Source organism: Leguminivora glycinivorella, chromosome 18 (genome assembly GCF_023078275.1).
Source record: "Leguminivora glycinivorella isolate SPB_JAAS2020 chromosome 18, LegGlyc_1.1, whole genome shotgun sequence".
Classification (NCBI taxonomy): domain Eukaryota; kingdom Metazoa; phylum Arthropoda; class Insecta; order Lepidoptera; family Tortricidae; genus Leguminivora; species Leguminivora glycinivorella.
This window is the reverse complement of record NC_062988.1, coordinates 11,195,356-11,213,731: the sequence shown is the minus strand read 5'-3', so window position 1 is coordinate 11,213,731 and position 18,376 is coordinate 11,195,356. Positions and strand designations below refer to the sequence as shown.

The 18,376-nt window shown below is 33.0% G+C and overlaps 1 protein-coding gene across 1 annotated transcript; it reads right to left on the bottom strand.

The window, feature by feature from the left end:
* Positions 1–2,886: 2,886 nt before the first annotated feature.
* LOC125236025 lies at positions 2,887–9,716 on the bottom strand. The gene is made up of 5 exons (XM_048142709.1): positions 9,693–9,716; positions 9,504–9,605; positions 9,099–9,224; positions 8,835–8,989; positions 2,887–3,351 (listed from the first exon to the last, which is right to left on the bottom strand). Coding segments are annotated over exons 1-5 (810 nt in total). The 5' UTR covers positions 9,695–9,716; the 3' UTR covers positions 2,887–2,926.
* Between the last annotated feature and the right edge of the window lie 8,660 nt (positions 9,717–18,376).

Genomic DNA, 18,376 nt, shown 5'->3' with positions numbered 1-18,376 from the left:
TATGGAGACCTTCCACCTCCGCTAGAATTAAAGAGGTATTTAAAAAAATATGATATTTACTATAATTATGACACGTACCAAAAGTTTAACACTGTCAATTGTGGTCATTTATGTCTAAAATACTTAAAACAATATTGGTATAACCGTTTAAATATCATCGCACAATAAACAGTTTATCATTCTCACAATGTCTTTCACTTTGTCTATAACTGGAACATCTTCCACTCTGTTAACAAACTATTCACCAGCTCTTCAACTGGATGGTGAATATGAGTGTGGGCTATTGTATATGTCAACTTTCAATTCTATACCCAACATAGACAACAGAAATAATAAGTTATATTATGGTAAAAACAAAGTAATTAAAATTCCTGAAGGATCATATGAACTTCAAGATATTGACGATTACCTTAAAGAACATATTGAAGGATGCTCTTTTGCATTAACATGCAATAATAATACCTTAAAAACATCTATTTTATGCTCTGAAAATATTCATTTCAACAAAGAAGGCTCTATCGGTAATTTACTTGGCTTCGGTTCAGAATCCATTCAAGCTAATATATTAACCGAATCCCCTTATCCTGTTTCCATTCTGTCGACAACTATAGTACGCATTGAATGTGACATAGTGAGCGGTTCATTTGTTAACGGAAAACCTAGTCATATAATTCACGAGTTTGTACCAAATGTGGCACCTGGTTATCGGATTATAGAAACACCAAAAAACGTTATTTATTTCCCTATAACCCAAAACAGCTTAAATACAATTACGATAAGAATTTTAGACGTTAAAAATAATCTAGTTAATTTACGAGGTGAAGAAATTCAGATATACTTACATCTAAGGAAAAAATGATAGACTTCAATAAAACTTCAATCTCTCTTAAAAAAACTATCAGTACTCATCCTGCAATCATAAAAAGAAGACCTAAAGTGAAACTTACGAAACAAAATAAGCAATTCCTCCAAAGCTTACGGCTATTAAAATGAGTATATTAAACTTAACAGAACCTTTTGTCTTTGATAATTCTATCGAGAGCTTTGAATATCATTCATATAAGCCGTACGTAACAAGTTTTAATTTCAACGATGAAATACGTATACCTATAAACCAACAAGATCTTTATGTACTACCATCAGCAAGTTCTTTATACATAGAAGGTACTATAACCGCATTCAATAGAGAAACAAAAGCCGAGGTAAAAAGTGTTCTTTTTACAAACAACCCCATACTTCATCTATTTCAAGATATTCGATATGAATTAAATGGAATCGAAATTGACAAAATTAAAAACGCAGGAGTTACAACAACTATGAAATCTCTTGTATCTATGAATGAACTGGAAGCATCTATGTCTAAGTTATGGGGATTTGATGTCAAAGGCATAAAAAACACGCAAGGTTCATTTTCCGTGTCTGTACCCTTAAACAAGATTCTCGGGTTTGCTGAGGATTACAACAAAATCATAATTAATTGCAAGCATGAACTCATTATTTTAAGATCCAATACTAATTTGAATAGCGTTAAACTAAATGCGAATGAATATATAGACAATATTACTATATCTAAAATAGTATGGCGCATGCCTCATGTTAAAGTGTCTGATCGAGAAAGATTAAACTTACTCAAATGTTTGGAAAGTGATCGTGCCATTCAGATAGCATTTAGGACTTGGGATTTATATGAATATCCGCTCTTGCCTGAGACGTCAAAACATTCTTGGTCTATCAAAACTTCATCTCAAATTGAAAAGCCGCGTTATATTATAATTGGTTTGAAAACGGGACGAAAAAATGACGCTAATAAAGACATAACACATTTTGATCACTGTAATTTGAGAGATGTTAAAGTTTTTTTGAATTCAGTCTACTTTCCGTACGAAAGTTTTGATGTTAGTTTTTCGGGTGGAAAGTTTGCTATATTATACGAGCAGTATGCGAAATTTCAGCAGTCTTATTATAACCGTCTACAAGCGCCGTTGTTAAGTCCTCAAGACTTTAAAGATATAGCTCCTTTATTTGTTATCAACTGTTCTCGTCAAAACGAAACCTTAAAAACCGGATCGGTAGATGTGAGAGTTGAATTGGATTGTGAATCTGATATACCAAAGAACACTGCAGCTTACTGTCTGATTTTAAATGATAGTATATTTGAATATAAGCCCTTAAGTAATATTACGAAAAAAGTATCGTAATGCAGCATATATTTGTAGACCTTCAAGGATTTAAAACAAAAGAAAATGAATTTATTGTCAAAGAATTTGCATACAGCACGCTAGAATACACTCAAGTTTTCTTAATAAAACCCCTTTTCGTTTTTCTAAATTGGCGGAAAGTGAAAAGAGGCAGACAAGATGGATTGAAAAACATTTAGGTATTTTATGGCACGAAGGTTATGTTGATTATAGAGAATTTAGAAGACTTGTTGATAACCATATAAAAGATAAGACAATCTACGTTAAAGGTTTGGAAAAAGTTCAATGGATTAAAGATTTATATCCAAAATGCACTATTTTAGATTTGGGTGAAAAAGATGTGCCTAATTTAAAAGAACTGTATAAAAAATATTGTACTAATGAATGTATTTTTCTGTGTGTATCATAAAAAATCTTGTGCATTAAAAAATGTTTTATGTATAAAAAAATGGTATTTAGACAATCGACAAATCTAATTTTAATTTGTATTCAAAATGTGTTTCTTAAAATAAATGTTTGTTATTAATTATATTTGTTTTTTTATACCATTCTATATAACTACTGATAACTACCTAATAAGTTTTTTATAGTAAATGTTATATTTTTAATTTTTAGCTTAGATTTTACATAATTTGCATAAGAAAAACTTATTAGTTAGTATGGATATAAATAAAACGACAACTTACTCATATAATATTTATTACTTATATAATATTTAAAATACAACTTTAATAACTAGTACTGTATCCACAAATTTTTTTTGAAATTTTATTTATTAAAGCCTCTGTGCTGTCAATAATTTCATCAAAATTATCGCCTGCAACATACTGCGCGCTCAGTAATACATTTTCGTTCTGTTCATCGTTTTGATCCCTTACATCCTCTGTTATGTTGATTATTTGAATTTTGATCAGTTTATTGCCTTTGATCTCATGATTATTTATCACAAAAGATGGTGGGTGTCCTTGAGTCCTTTTCACTACTTTATTATGAATGTTAACTTTATTACGTTTCTTGGCTTTAGGGTTTTCGATGTTCTTTTTAATTTTTTTATATAAGTCGCTATCGTCAAATTCTTGTGGTAGCTCAAACTCTTGTGCATATTGCGAAAATGGAATTGGGATGTCTTCGCTGTCTGCCATTTTTTGAAAACCTAAGACAAAACGAAAAATTATGTAATATTGATAAATCAGATTACACAACGAACAAAAATGTATATAACCACAAATAAATTAATTTTAATGTTTATTTGATTTGTAAAATATAATATATAATTTTAATATATATATATATATATATATATATATATATATATATATAATTTTAATAAGTAGTTAGTTAAAAAACAACTTACCAGGTCTATGTCTGCTAGTGGATAATAAAGACGCGTTGATGCTATTCGAATGTAACCAATTAAAAATTACTTTGCGCTTATAAAGGTTAGCTATTGTTTGTTCAGCAAAATATAAATGCGCAATCCTGTTATATGATAGCTTTAACTTTACACGTGTGTATGTCTTTACCTAAACAAGTCACAACTTGTTTTATGAACACGTTTATGAATAAACTATCTATAGAAATGTTTAAGGTAAATTAAAATGAAAACAAGAAAATAATAAGATAATATATTTATTTATCATAAGACATCACTGAATAATATTGTTAATAAAAACACAATAAGTATAATAAGTAGAAGAAAGATTTATTTTTAGGACATATAATTGAATTAGTTATTATCTTCAACTTATATTTATAGTTTTTAATAGATTTATAAAATTAATATCAAAATGTTGTTTCAATTATATGTGCTATTCAATTTACTAATGACCTCTGACTGCATATAGTACAATTTATTTTATACAAAACATGACAATTGATTACAAATTAAACATTAAGTATTGAGGTATGCCCCCAAGCTTTCGTCACTATTTGGTTGTCAGATATCATACGCTTATCATCATTAGCTGAAAGGGCGACTTTATTTACACTTTGGGTAAATATATTGTGCTTAATCGACTTAAATAATATGTTTCTTCTTTTTATTTCATCTCCTTGAAATAATGATTTCACGTAATGAGAAAACTCAAATTTGCATACTACAGGTTCTCTCACACCCTTAGCTTTTTTAATAATTTTATCAACTGTTTTGATAGAATACACTTTAGAACGAAGTCCAACATACTCTTTAATCATTTTTCCTTTCATTTCATCCTTAAAAAGTCCTGGCACTTTTTTATTTTGAACAGGTAATAAAAATTTATTATCAATATCGTAACAACTAGTATCGAAATATGTTAAAAAATGCATTCTTAAATCTTTAAAAAAGTCTTTTGTTTGTATATAATAAACAAAACTATCTGTATCCGTGTAACACATTTGTAGACGAGTATCATAAAAACGTTTAAATACTGAATAATGAAAATCATACATATGACTTTTAGATAACTCTAGTACAGCGAAACCAATGTAGATCGGTTTATCTAAAATTATTAGATCTGGTTTCAATTGAACTGCCACCAAATTTTCAGTAAAAACTGATACACTGTGAAAATTTGGCCTTGCAATTAATCTGTCAGCGGTGATTTTCTTTTTTGTTGTGTTATCATTGTCTGTCCACTGATTAACTAAGCGCACATCAACCCTTTTCTCAGTATTTTCTAAAGTTTTACCAAATATACTGTTATTCATCAATTTACAAAAATCTTGTTCAAAGACAGACGTTGCCTCTTGACGTAGCCTTGTATTCATATCAATATATTGTTTTAAGTAAGGGGACTGTTTGAACGTAATTACTCTATGTACTTTTTTTAATTTTAAACCATGTTTAAGACACGTTTTCAAATGTACATAATGAATCACATACAAATATTTGTCATATAGATTAGGTACCAGTTTATAATGCGTCCCACCTGGTGGAACACATTTTTCGGGACAAAATGGTAAATCATTATGTTTATCATGTAAATCATTGGGGTAAATAATATCAACTTCTAGAATGAAACCATAATCCGAGTCATCAGGGATTTGAGTGATATTTAAAGCACTTATTTCATTGGTTTCTAGAAACCTAAAGTCTGATAGGGGCATATACTGACACATGCTGTAACCATATAAATTATTACAGTCGATATAAATTAGGTATGAGTCTATCTGGGATGAGTCATAGTGAGGTAAGTATATGTTATTAGCCTTTGCATATCGTAGAGAGGTCATACAGACTCCCCCTCTTATTCCAGATTGGATCATCTTAAGCATGTTAAAGTCATCTATAAGCTCTAATTCAATACCAGTTTTCAGAAGCATGGCATCAAATGATAAGCTAGGTGTAGTTAAATAAAAAGCAGGATCCAAGTCATAGTGTTGTTTGCAAGTAGCGCGAAACTTTTCAAAAATATCGGTTAGCAGAAGAACATCCGTTTGCAAATATAGGTCTGTATATTCACCTAAATTTTGAATTTTAAACTGTTGCCATACTTTTTGCGCATGATTATAATCTTTTACAGAAATGTTCTCATCAGTGAGCGAATTATGAAAACAGTCAATACTTGGCAGGTATTTTTCTTCAAAACATTGCCATTTATTCATATACTCATAGGGAAACACACCTTTTCGTGTAAGTAATTCAAACTCCTCATCATTACAAAAATATTTATGTAAATGAACAAAGTCAGATTTCTGCATAGTTGTAGTTAGTTTTTCTAAACTTGTATCTAAAAATTTGAAAGAATCTACAAAACGAAGCTGAAAATACTCATTCTCGATAGGGATAAATTTAGTAAAAGAAATATAGTTTTCTTTGGTTTTAGGTATAACTTTGACGTTTCCAGGTGCCTCCCCCAATTTTTTGATAAATAGATGGCAATCATAACCAGACAGATTGTGAAAAAAATAGGTACGAAACAAGGACGTTTATATTGTAAGTTACATATATTATGTGCCGCTCCCCGATATCTTCCTGTAATGTGACAGTGATCTCGAACCCGATCAGAAAATAGAAAATGGTTACAAATATGACAACGTTTAGCGTTCAAAAAGTTTTGCTCGTCATTCTCATTACATATTATTGGGGTATTTTTGTTCACAATTTTATAAATTTTAGCAACATCTTTGTAGATTGCCTCAATAAATTTATCGACGCAATCAGTACCGCGATAAGAGAAATAACGATTATGACTCGGATCTGCGTTACAAACAATATGATACCCAAAGGCAGCTGGTATATGATGATGCAAAGTTGTAGTGTTAGGGGTAAGACTATCACTAGTATCAGTATCAGAGTCACTAGTTTCAGTTGGTTGTAGTAACGATTCAAAATCTGCATATATAACGAATGGAACATTCTGTTTACGATCGAAATGTTTAAATTTAATTACTGTCCCCTTTTCTGGTAAAACGGTAACTATTCCAGTACACAAGTGATTTGCGAGTTCTTCCTGCGTGAGAAAAAATAACAGACAGGTTTCGCAAAAGTATATCTTACTATTATGTTTTGTTACTTGTCTGCGCACAAGACGACTCAAGTCTTTAATTAGAACATAATGCGGTGGGTGACTACCATCGTCTATTAAAAGTAGGTTTATATTTTTTCTACATTTCTGATTACTAGATACTTTAGACTTGTAAAGGGGGCCCACAACAATTTTATTATTTTTCAAACCAAAAATCGTCAATGAAATCATAGGGTTATTTTTTTCGAATATTCTTATGTCATCAAATGTGACTGGAAAAGAAATTTGAGAAATATTCAAAACGTCTCGAAAATTAGGATAAGATGATACTCTTTCAGGGTGTTTTGTAGAAGGATGCAAAGCCGCTGTTACACACCATAAAAAACAGCATTGATCGTTGTTTTGTATATTTATACATGCTTTTTTGTTTTTTATGAACTTTGGCAGGTCAACATAGCTTGAACCTCGTAATGGTTGATACTTGTTAATGTTGATCTCTAAATGAGAGTTACTAACAAAAGCCCATCCACTATCACGGTCTTGAAATTCCTCAAATTTTTTCTTTAGACAGTTAACAACTTCGCAAAACAGTGACTCAAAATCATAACTTAAGTATAAAATTTTATTTTTAGTTCCAAATGATTTTATTGATTGACTATTATCTTTGAACATTAAAAACAATCCAAAGAGCTCGAAATTTACTTTTACGCACGTATGTTTCGTAAGTGAATTATCTAAAAGCCGTTTTATTTTGTTTCGAATAGAGTTCATAAACGCATCGACAGACGCCAGACTTTGGTCGTTGGTTGCTGATATACGATAAGTGGCAATGCGCATCCGAAATGCAGACTCTACTACTTCAACACCATCATTAAGTAATTTGTTAGAACATACAGTTGTTTTATGTGCAGTGCTTCGAAGATGACCTATCCATTTATTTTTGTCTACAGATGAACTACACGGTACACAGAAAGGCATAATGAATTATGTTAATGCAAAAGATGTAGCTAAACTCACTAGGCTATTTTGAAACCGTAATTTGTCAAACACTAATTTAATACATCTATTTACTATTAGCATACGTTGTATTAATCAAAACAGTTGACTCGACTGACTTCTCATTAAGAATGCAATGAATTGTTAACACTATGCAAAGTATGGTAGTATAAATCTATAAATATAAATCAAATAAAGTCGCAGTATTAAATTATCGCATTCGAAAATATTCTTTTCTCAAACATGCAATGAAATATTGTCTTTACGTTCCTTAAAATGGGCTGGGAAGTATCGCTTTTTGGGCGCAACAACTCGAGAGGACTGTAAAGGAATTTCATATTATTTTTTAGGCCTAGGCCTGCAAAGTAACTTTTTTAAGTAAGCTGTCAGTACTGTCATGTCACTTTTTTTTTAATTTTTGTGTGACCTGGATACTTGTCACACTTGACGTTTGAGTGTATTTGTATTTTGTCACTTAATAAATAAAATATTGTCCTTTAGAGCATTTTTTTTTATTTCATTGTATGTTTGAGAAAAGCACTATACATGCCTCGGCGTGAAAACGGATTCCCGGCCTCGTATCCCTATCCGGCCTCGCTCGCACGCTCGCTCGGCCGTATATACCCACTTGGCCGGAAATCCTCATTTTCCCGGCCTCTGATGTAATGTACTATTAAATTTAACAGAAAGTAACCTTTTATCTTACAAAAATTAATTTCTGTATTTATTCATTAAAACTTTTTCGCACATAAAATATTGAAAACCTATAATATTTAAGTATCTATTTTTGTACACAAACTATTTATATAAGCGTACGATATATTCTTAATGCAAAAACCATATTCGAGATTTAGTTATAGACGTAGGTATCTACCTTTGCTGTTAACTATAACTTGATTTTGTCAACAACTTTGAATAAAAAATAACAAAATTTTGTTTAAATAGAATTCTCTTACTGTGGGAGATTTGAAAATATTCAACTAATTTTTTTTATAATTATTATAATAAACAGGTTCACATTCTCCAAAAATATTAAAGGCTTGACCTAAGAACGTTTGTATTTGATTCCACTCGGAGGAATTCTCTTGACATTGCAATTTAACCGACGCTAATGCTTTTTTATAACGTTCTTCAGGCTCAGATTTTTGGTAATCATTAATGTTATACACTTTTAAATCAATGAAAAAATTACCGTCTGTTATCGTAGTGCGTCGACTAGAACCTGTCGATACGCGGCTGGTAAACGATGATGTTGTCTTGACGGTTTTCGAACTGCCCTCGCTGGTGATCTTCTCTTCTTCTCTTATGATTTTGAAGATATCGGTTTCAGGCGATTTTTTGGAAGAACTGAAAAAATAAAACAGAATTACAATATTTCAAGCAAATACATTATGTTATAGTTGCACAATCACAATAAAGTAATTTAATTTTAAAAACAACTAAAAATAAGTAGTACCTAGAGCCAACATTCTTATTTTCACTGGTTGACGTTCGTGCTTTTTTGGTTGTTTTTTTCTTTTGCGCGCAAGGTGTTGGTGAGGATGAATGTAGTACCCGTCGATTTTCTGTTTCAACTTCGGACCTTAAATAAGAAAAACAATATTAAATATATGTCAATTAATAATAATTATGTTGACACAAAACTAAACCAAGTTCATAGTTATGACTGACAACGTTATAAATAGATGAGAATAAGATAACTGAGAAATAAATTAACGTGATAAACACACAGATATGCCTTACCAGGATTAAATCCTGTAACCTCAAGCTTAGAAAACAGAGTCACTAACGACTAGACTAGCAGGAACTGTTAAATATAACTCTAAGGATTATTTTAATTAATATAAAATAAATGAATTACCTTGAAGCTGAGGATGATTTCCTTTTCTTGATATTCTTTGTAGCAATCTTCTTCGGTTCAGGTGAGGGCGTGCGCGTGTATACTGAACATTCGGAGTCAGACCTTCAAAAAAGAATAAAAATATACCAACAATACTTAAATCAAAGTTTTAAAGAGATTCGATATATAGGGTTATAAATACTTACTAACATTTTAAATGAAGTTGAAAGTTGCAGATTCCTCACTTAACAAATATAACGAGCAGCTTCACGTCGCAATACAGAATAGTAAAGAAATTGTTGCATAAAAACGCATTATTTTATAGTGAAATATTTGATTTGTGATTTCAAGAGTGGCACTGAAACTTGAGAAGTTTCATGTGCTCTGCTTACCCCTTCATGGGATACAGGCGTGATAGTATGTATGTATGTATGTATGAAATATTTGATGAGTTGATATTAAATCGAAACATAAATATATGACTAAAGAACCAAGTTCTGACATTCAACTTTAGATCTAAATATTATAAATTTAAATAAATATTATCGTTTTTATAAATTGAAGCACATAATTTATATTCAAAGTATATTACCACTTGTATTTCACAAAGCGCCGACAAAGTATCGAATTAACAAATAATACCGCAAGTCTTGCAACACGTGTAAATATGACCGCTACCACGAGTACTTACCGATTAAGTTCAAAATGTTTTTTTATTTTTATTTCAGTATATATATATATATATGACAAATACCATCAACACTATCGTTTTTCGTTAGTTCGGGTGCTACCTACGTAAGTATTAAACATTTTTGAAAGAAGAAAGAAAGTAAGAAAATAAAGACATTAATTGCAGCCAAATAAAATATACAATATGAGGCTTACATACTAAACAGTACAAAATCAGTTACATTGGGTTTGGTTTGTGGTTGCAAAAGGACACCACTCGACATATGCTCTGACACTGATGGTGGCACAGCGCTGGTCTTCCGTGGAGCCTTGGGTCGGGCGATAGTGCAATACAATAATTATTATACAATTAAAGGCACAGAGTAATTAAGAAAGTCAGTGACACACTATACAAGGACAAGACTACTTATAATATTTTTGAACATTTATGGAAAACAACTTAAAAACAAACCTTCTTCAATGCATATAATATGTATTAACATATTATATGCATTAATTATTTACACTAAATTATTATAAAATCATTAAAGAACAACAATGTTTCATACAATAAAACACAACTCACCTTTTTAGAATGTTGGTTAAATAATATCATGGTATAGGACAATAAACACAGCGTCATCATTTTCAGTAAGTAACATGCAATTCTCATATCAGCGACATTGTTGATTGAAATAAAATACCTCGACACATTGTGATTAACACAACAGAAGCGTCATTTCGAATAATAGTTGTTGATATGCAGAAAAAAATTATTACTATTATATATATATATATAAATGTAATTAACTTAAATTCAATACACTATTCTTTTCAATAGACTTATTTGTCAAAATAATTTGAATTTGCGATAGTGAAAAGCAAAAAGGTTCGCGTCTTTCCTATAGATCATTTCAAAAATAAGGGTTTAAATCCTATCTTTTGTTTAATCAGTCTGTATTACCATTACTTTTCATTCATTAAGCTTATCAGTATTATGTTCATAAACTTAGATGCGTATATGACTTAGGTAGAAGCAGTAACCAATCTCTTATTTTATTCTTTAATCGGATTATTACATATCAACATATCGGACTCGACTACCTGTTATCGCATGTTCCGTCACTTGTTTATTTATATATTATATCCAAAGTATGACAAAGACAAAGCATAGCAGGTTCGACTATTTACGTTTCATAAACAGTTTAGAGTATTAATACATACGTACTTTGTTAGTCTTACGATCATATGTATGTATGTAACTATAGACTTAAATAAAAATTATGCTTTATTTTCAGTGGATAACATTGTTTTTTGATTTAACCTTACTTTAAGTTTTGTTGGTTTTACATTATGAACTAAGTTTACATGAAGATAAAATTACATAAATGTATTTTGAACTTGAATACGATCGGACTATGGTTGAAATCGGTACTAGTAAAGGCAAATTACGTTAAATCTCGTAACACCAACGTCACATTTAACAACCAATCACATTGTCAGGTCTACATCGCGCTATTGAAGTTTTTTGTATTCGTTTGTATATATACAATTTACAATGAAAGGCATGTCGGAGTGACTGTGGCTATACCGACCGATAGTCTCAGGTACTCTTACCTCTTCGATGTTGCGAGGCATGGCCAACCTTGTGACATTGACTTGGTAACGCGGTGGCGTGTGCAACATCCTTGGTTCTAATAACCCTACCTTGGGCAGGGTATGTATGCATGACACACTACAACGTGATGACGGTTAAACACATACGTGATGACGTATACAGCGATAAATTCCTGTCTCATGGTAGGTGCTGTATTACACGGGTGATCCATGTTGCTAGACGGTCGTAGTAACGTTGGAGATCCCATCCATACTCTAACATTACAGTCTCTGGCCAAGTCTGTGTTGTGAGAGTGTGAAAAACACCGTAATAAACCTAGCCCGGCAAACCTCTACCCGATGCAAATCTGGGCTATGATGGTGCGTTACGAGATCTGGTTCTCAAATAGAACAAGATCTGGTGGGTGCAATGCTAGCAGTACCCGTTGTGTTAAGCCTTTTGCATTTTTTTTTATCGTAACATAAAATCAACCCTCACTTAACATAATATTTTGGATTTAGCTGAATACAACGTTAACGGCTACGTATCGAGAAAATCCAAATGCATCTCGGTGTTCTACCCCAATGATACGACTACGTATAGGGAAACGGGTTCTACCCCACTGATACGAGCTATATATTGGGGGTTTCTGGACCACGACTGCGACAGCGAGCGAAGCGAAGCTGGAGCATTAGGAGTGGGCTAGAACTCCCAATATATAGCTACTACCGTAAGCACTAGAAAGCTGAGATTTGGTACCAATATGTATATCAATCACGCCAACAAAGTGCAAAAATAAAAAATGGAAAAAAATGTTTTATTAGGGTACCCCCCCTACATGTAAAGTGGGGGCTGATTTTTTTTTCATTCCAACATCAACGTGTGGTATATTGTTGGATAGGCATTTAAAAATGAATAAGGATTTACTAAGATATTTTTTTGATAATATTTATATTTTCGGAAATAATCGCTCCTAAAGGGAAAAAAAGTCCCCCCCCCCCCTATAACTTTTGAACCATATGTTTAAAAAATAAATGAAAAAAATCACAAAAGTAGAACTTTGACTTTCTAGGAAAATTGTTTTGAAATTGATAGGTTCAATAGTTTTTGAGAAAAATACGAAAAACTACGGAACCCTACACTGAGCGTGGCCCGTCGCTCTCGGCCAGTTTTCATAGATGGAATGAGAAATAGCATTGAATCAAAATGTACATATTTCTTTTTTTTTTTGCTGGCGCTGCTTGTCCGGATTTGCCTTCTTGGGCGGCCAATTCTTTTGCGAAAGAGTCCTTCATATTCTTCCATTTTTTTTGTAGTGTTTCCTGTAAAATATACCGTCAAATCCTCCAACTTTACCCTTCCGTCCAATCTTTGCCCAAAAAGGAAATATAACTAAGTAAGTAAGTAAACTTTATTTGCATTAAATGTGGTTTACAAAAGGTCTTATGTATAAATTGATTAGAATCACACATTTAGCTCAGTTGCAGCATGCAAAAATATACACCTTATGTCTAAAACATGCACATACTCTTATATTTATATTTACAGTTGAGACATATATAAGAGTTAAGACTAGTAAATTTTATCTACATATAAACATTCATCTATATATATAAAAATGAAATGCGTTTGTTAGTTACCTATAAACTCGAGAACGGCTGGACCGATTTACGTAATTTTGGTATTGAAATGTTTGTATTAGACCGCAGAAGGTTTAGGCAGTGTAAAAACACGTAAATATTGTGATGATAATTAGAAAACAGTGATTCTTTTTTCCCATACAAATTGTTCCTACCTGACATACCTGACAACTTGACAATGACGTGACGTTAATGACAGGTGCGTTCCAAACTTGCATTAATGACGGATGTGTTCCAAACGCATTGTGATTTTATTAATCTTGGCAAAATAATGTGAAAATTAGTAATTATTCCGTTAAAGAAATAAGGAATGGCAAAATAATGTGAAAATTAATAATTATTCCGTTAAAAAAATAAGGAATGGCAAAATAATGTGAAAATTAGTAATTATTCCGTTAAAGAAATAATACTAAATCGGAACGCACACGTCTGTTACAGCTATTTTAAGTAGTCTATGAAGTTGTCATTGTCAAATTGCTTGCCAGATTTAAGCTAGGAACACACTACGCGGACGTCCGTCGTAAATCGACCGCGGACGGGAATCTGGACAATGGAAATACACATAACCGTGCAAACTATCGGTCGACGGACGCGGACGTGGCCTTGAGCGCACGGACGTCCGATCGAAATCTGGCTCTCTGGATGTTTTGTTCCGTGCACACTGATAGGTCGCGGTCGCGGTCGTTTTACGACGGACGTCCGCGTAGTATGTTCCTAGCTTTATAAATTTTCTCTAATAGCTGTAACAGACGGTTAGATTTGGTTCGGGCCGGACCGGTCGGATTTGGTCCGCGTGCTCTACAGACGGCCGGATATGGTTCGGAGCGAATTAAATCCGCTGTTCGACTCGAACCAAATCTGACAGTTTGTTACAGCTATTAATTTTATACTTCACAAAAGTAGTGATGAACCGGTACCATCGCAAATAAATAGTTACATTCGCTCCGTGCAAAACTTAGGCGAAGGAAACCGATACGATCACAATCCTCAAGATCTCTACACACATGGCGATCGGTTGCTCGATTAGAGTGAGATAGAGCGATAGAGTGAGGCAATACATGTTTGTCCTTCTCTACCTATTGCTCCATCTCACTCTAATCGTGCAACAAGTAGTTGATTAGGTGGATGTCACACTGGCTCCGATTCGCATCGCACAACCGGAGCCAGTGTATCATCCACCTTAATATGTAGCGGCCAGGTAATGCGGCTAAAAAATATTGCTTAAAATGAAATGAATGAGAATGAGCTGTCATAACAGAAAAAAAATCTGTTAGACGTTGTCAACTGTTATTGCTGTGATTTGTATTTTGAGATAAAATAAAAATAGTTTATTTTTAGGGTTCCGTAGTCAACTAGGAACCCTTATAGTTTCGCCATGTCTGTCTGTCCGTCCGTCCGTCCGTCCGTCCGTCCGCGGATAATCTCAGTAACCGTTAGCACTAGAAAGCTGAAATTAGGTACTAATATTTATATTAATCACGCCAACAAAGTGCAAAAATAAAAAATGGAAAAAAATGTTTTATTAGGGTACCCCCCTTACATGTAAAGTGGGGGCTGATATTTTTTTTCATTCCAACCCCAGCGTGTGATATATTGTTGGATAGGTATTTAAAAATGAATAAGGGTTTACTAAGATCGTTTTTTGATAATATTAATATTTTCGGAAATAATCGCTCCTAAAGGAAAAAAAAGTGGTTCCCCCTTCCTCTAACTTTTGAACCATAAGTTTAAAAAATATGAAAAAATCACAAAAATAGAACTTTATAAACAATTTCTAGGAAAATTGTTTTGAACTTGATAGGTTCAGTAGTTTTTGAGAAAAATACGGAAAACTACGGAACCCTACACTGAGCGTGGCCCGACACGCTCTTGGCCGGTTTTTTTTGTAGTTGGAATAAACTAGCTTAAATGGTGTATTTTAAATGAATGGTAAAAAGACTCCAAATTGATTTCAAAAGCAATTTAAAGTATTACAGTTAGTAACTAAAACAACGCAATAACCGGATGATTGCCACAAGAGGAAAAAGGTAAGTCATCTTATCTCTTCAATAGGTATGTGCATAGCCGGGCACCGTTAATCAAACATTTAACTTCGATAATCGTTAATCCGTTACTAAAAAAGTTAACTTCGTTAATCGTTAATGCGATACATTTCAACAAATTTAACGTAAGTTAAAGTTAATCGATAATCCGTTAACGCGTGACAAAAAAATATTTTTACTGTAGGTATATATTTAGTTGTATCAGTAATCCACTATAATGTATTATATTACTGTAAAAGCCCGAATTACAGCAAGCCTATTGAACTCTAGGCTACATGTGGAAGGCAGTGATTGCCTGAGCTACTGCCAAGAACTGTGTCAGGAGAGCTGCAAGATCACAGCAGGCGGAAGCCGGGTAGAAGCTAGGGAAGAGAATGTGGTCTTAAATTGGGCTCGAATTTGCTGCCCTGTCACTAGAACAGAACCACAGTATAATCTAGAACAGTTGCCATGGTAAAACTTAGGATTCATCGAATCAACGTTGGTAAAAGCGAACCCATGTGAACAACAATTCTTTAGGTAATATTTGGGCTTTTGGCGATCAAAACCGGTAAAAGCTGGGATTTACCGGTTAAATCCTAGGATTTTCCGTACTTCGGACTTTTACAGTAGCGTGTTTTTCGCGGCGCTGCCCTGATTTTTGATTAATAGTCAGATTATTTCTTGTTAGCCATCCCACAGTTTCCTCTGTAGCATTATTTACTAACGTATTAAAATTTTGTAGATGCTCACTTTCCACTATTTCACTTTACACTTACTAAAAACACATTTATCTGAAAAAGTTTATACTCTATGTGGTGCCAAGTTTTTATTTGGTAGAAAATTAATTTATAGTGCGGCAACACCGAATGAGAATGACGTACATAAGATACCTAGACTATTATAGTTCCACTCATGCTGGCTCGGGCTAAGGCACGGATTTCAAGCTAGTAGAAAATTATTTAAAAAAAATTTTGTAGTTACAATTTTTTTTTTGTCGCGGTCTACAAATTAGATAATACAAGTACATTAGATATGTGAATTGCTTAGTTGTGATTGAGACTGTTACCACTAAGCAATTCACATCCTAAAAGAGTAGGTACCAAGGTAAACCTTAAGTGTAAATCCTTACCTAATATACCACTGCACTTTTTCAGAATGCCGAATTCGAAGCCTAGAATCAAAGAACGAAAAAGTCGCAGAAAATTAGGAGCTCGGGCTTATAAACAGTATACGCCCGAAATGTTGGAAATAGCTGTAGAGTCTGTGCCAAATAAAAAAATTACGTCTCGTGACGCTGAAAAGCAATTCGGGATTCCAAGGCGTACAATTCTTAACAAATTAAACAATATTCATTCGAAAGCTGTCGGAACACCCACGAGATTAACAAATCAAGAGGAAAATAAGCTAATAAATGTATTATTAGCATCTGCAGACTACGGCAGCCCTTTAACAAAACTTGATCTGCGTATTATAGTGCACAAATATCTAATAAAAATGGAAAAAACGATCTTTTTAATGGTAATATGCCAGGTGAAAAATGAGTAAACGGTTTTTTGTCACGCCACAGTGTAAAACTGACTGTCAGGTCCACGCAAAATATAAGCACAGCAAGAGCAGAAAAAGGAGAGGAAGAGATAATTAATTATTTCAGTAATCTACGTGAAACGCTGAAAGGTGTACCACCAGCAAATATTATGAACTATGATGAGACGAACTGCAGCGATGATCCTGGCTCAACGAAAGCTATATTTCGACGCGGCGTTAAGTATCCAGAAAGGATTATTAACAGTACAAAGGGTTGTGTATCTTTAATGTTTAGCGGTACTGCTGATGGGGAATGTCTACCACCTTATGTGGTGTATAGGGCCGAACACCTTTACAACGAATGGATTCTAAATGGACCTGAGCATGCGAGATACAACTGCACACGTAGTGGATGGTTTGACTCTGGAATGTTCGAGGATTATTTTCGGACAGTTGTTTTGAAGTGGGCTAAAAATCTTTCAGGACCAAAAGTGGTTATAGGTGATAACTTGTCTAGTCATCTTAGCCCTGAAATAATACTACTTTGTGAAGAGCATGACATCAAATTTGTGTTTCTACCCCCAAATTCGACCCATTTAACCCAACCGTTGGATGTTGCATTTTTCGGACCTTTAAAGAAAGAATGGCGAAAAATACTGTTCACATATAAAACTGAAAATCCTTCCCAAAAAACGATGAATAAAAAACATTTCCCTGCGTTACTAAAAAACTTAATGGAAAATATTGGGATACGAAAAAATACAAATCTACAAAGCGGATTTAAAGCAACAGGGATTTATCCCTTTAATCTAAGAGAAGTCCTGAAGAGAATCCCAGAATTCCAATTTTCTGTTTCAACAGCTTACCAAATTGACGATTCTCTGCTGGATTACCTCAAGCAATCCAGAGCACCTAATCCTATGAAAGTTGCTAGAAACAAAAAAATACATGTGGAGCCTGGAAAGTCTGTAACAAGTAAAGATTTTGAGATAAAAAACTTTTTAGAAAAACCACAATCCAAAAACAAAAAGAATGACGACAAAATAATAAAAAAAAAGTAAATCAAAAAATCACATCGAAGAAGGTGAAATCTGATCATATCCAAAATAAAAGACTTAAGACTGAAAATAGCACTACTAAGATTTTAATTGAAGAGAAGAATCAGGAAGAACAGCTGAAAAACATTAAAGAGAGAGATATGGATGAGATCACAGAGTATACAGAAGAAAATGAGAACGAAACGTATGAAAACAGAAAACCTCTCGTCGGAATAGAAAATCAAAGAGAACACACAATCACAAAAAATGTATTGAATGAGGAAACAGGACTTACACAAACATTTGTAATTACATCTGCAATTATTGAAAATCCTAAATCTTGCTTACCGGCTGAATATTCAAAATTAACACCAAAAGTTCAAAATGATATAGAACACGACAA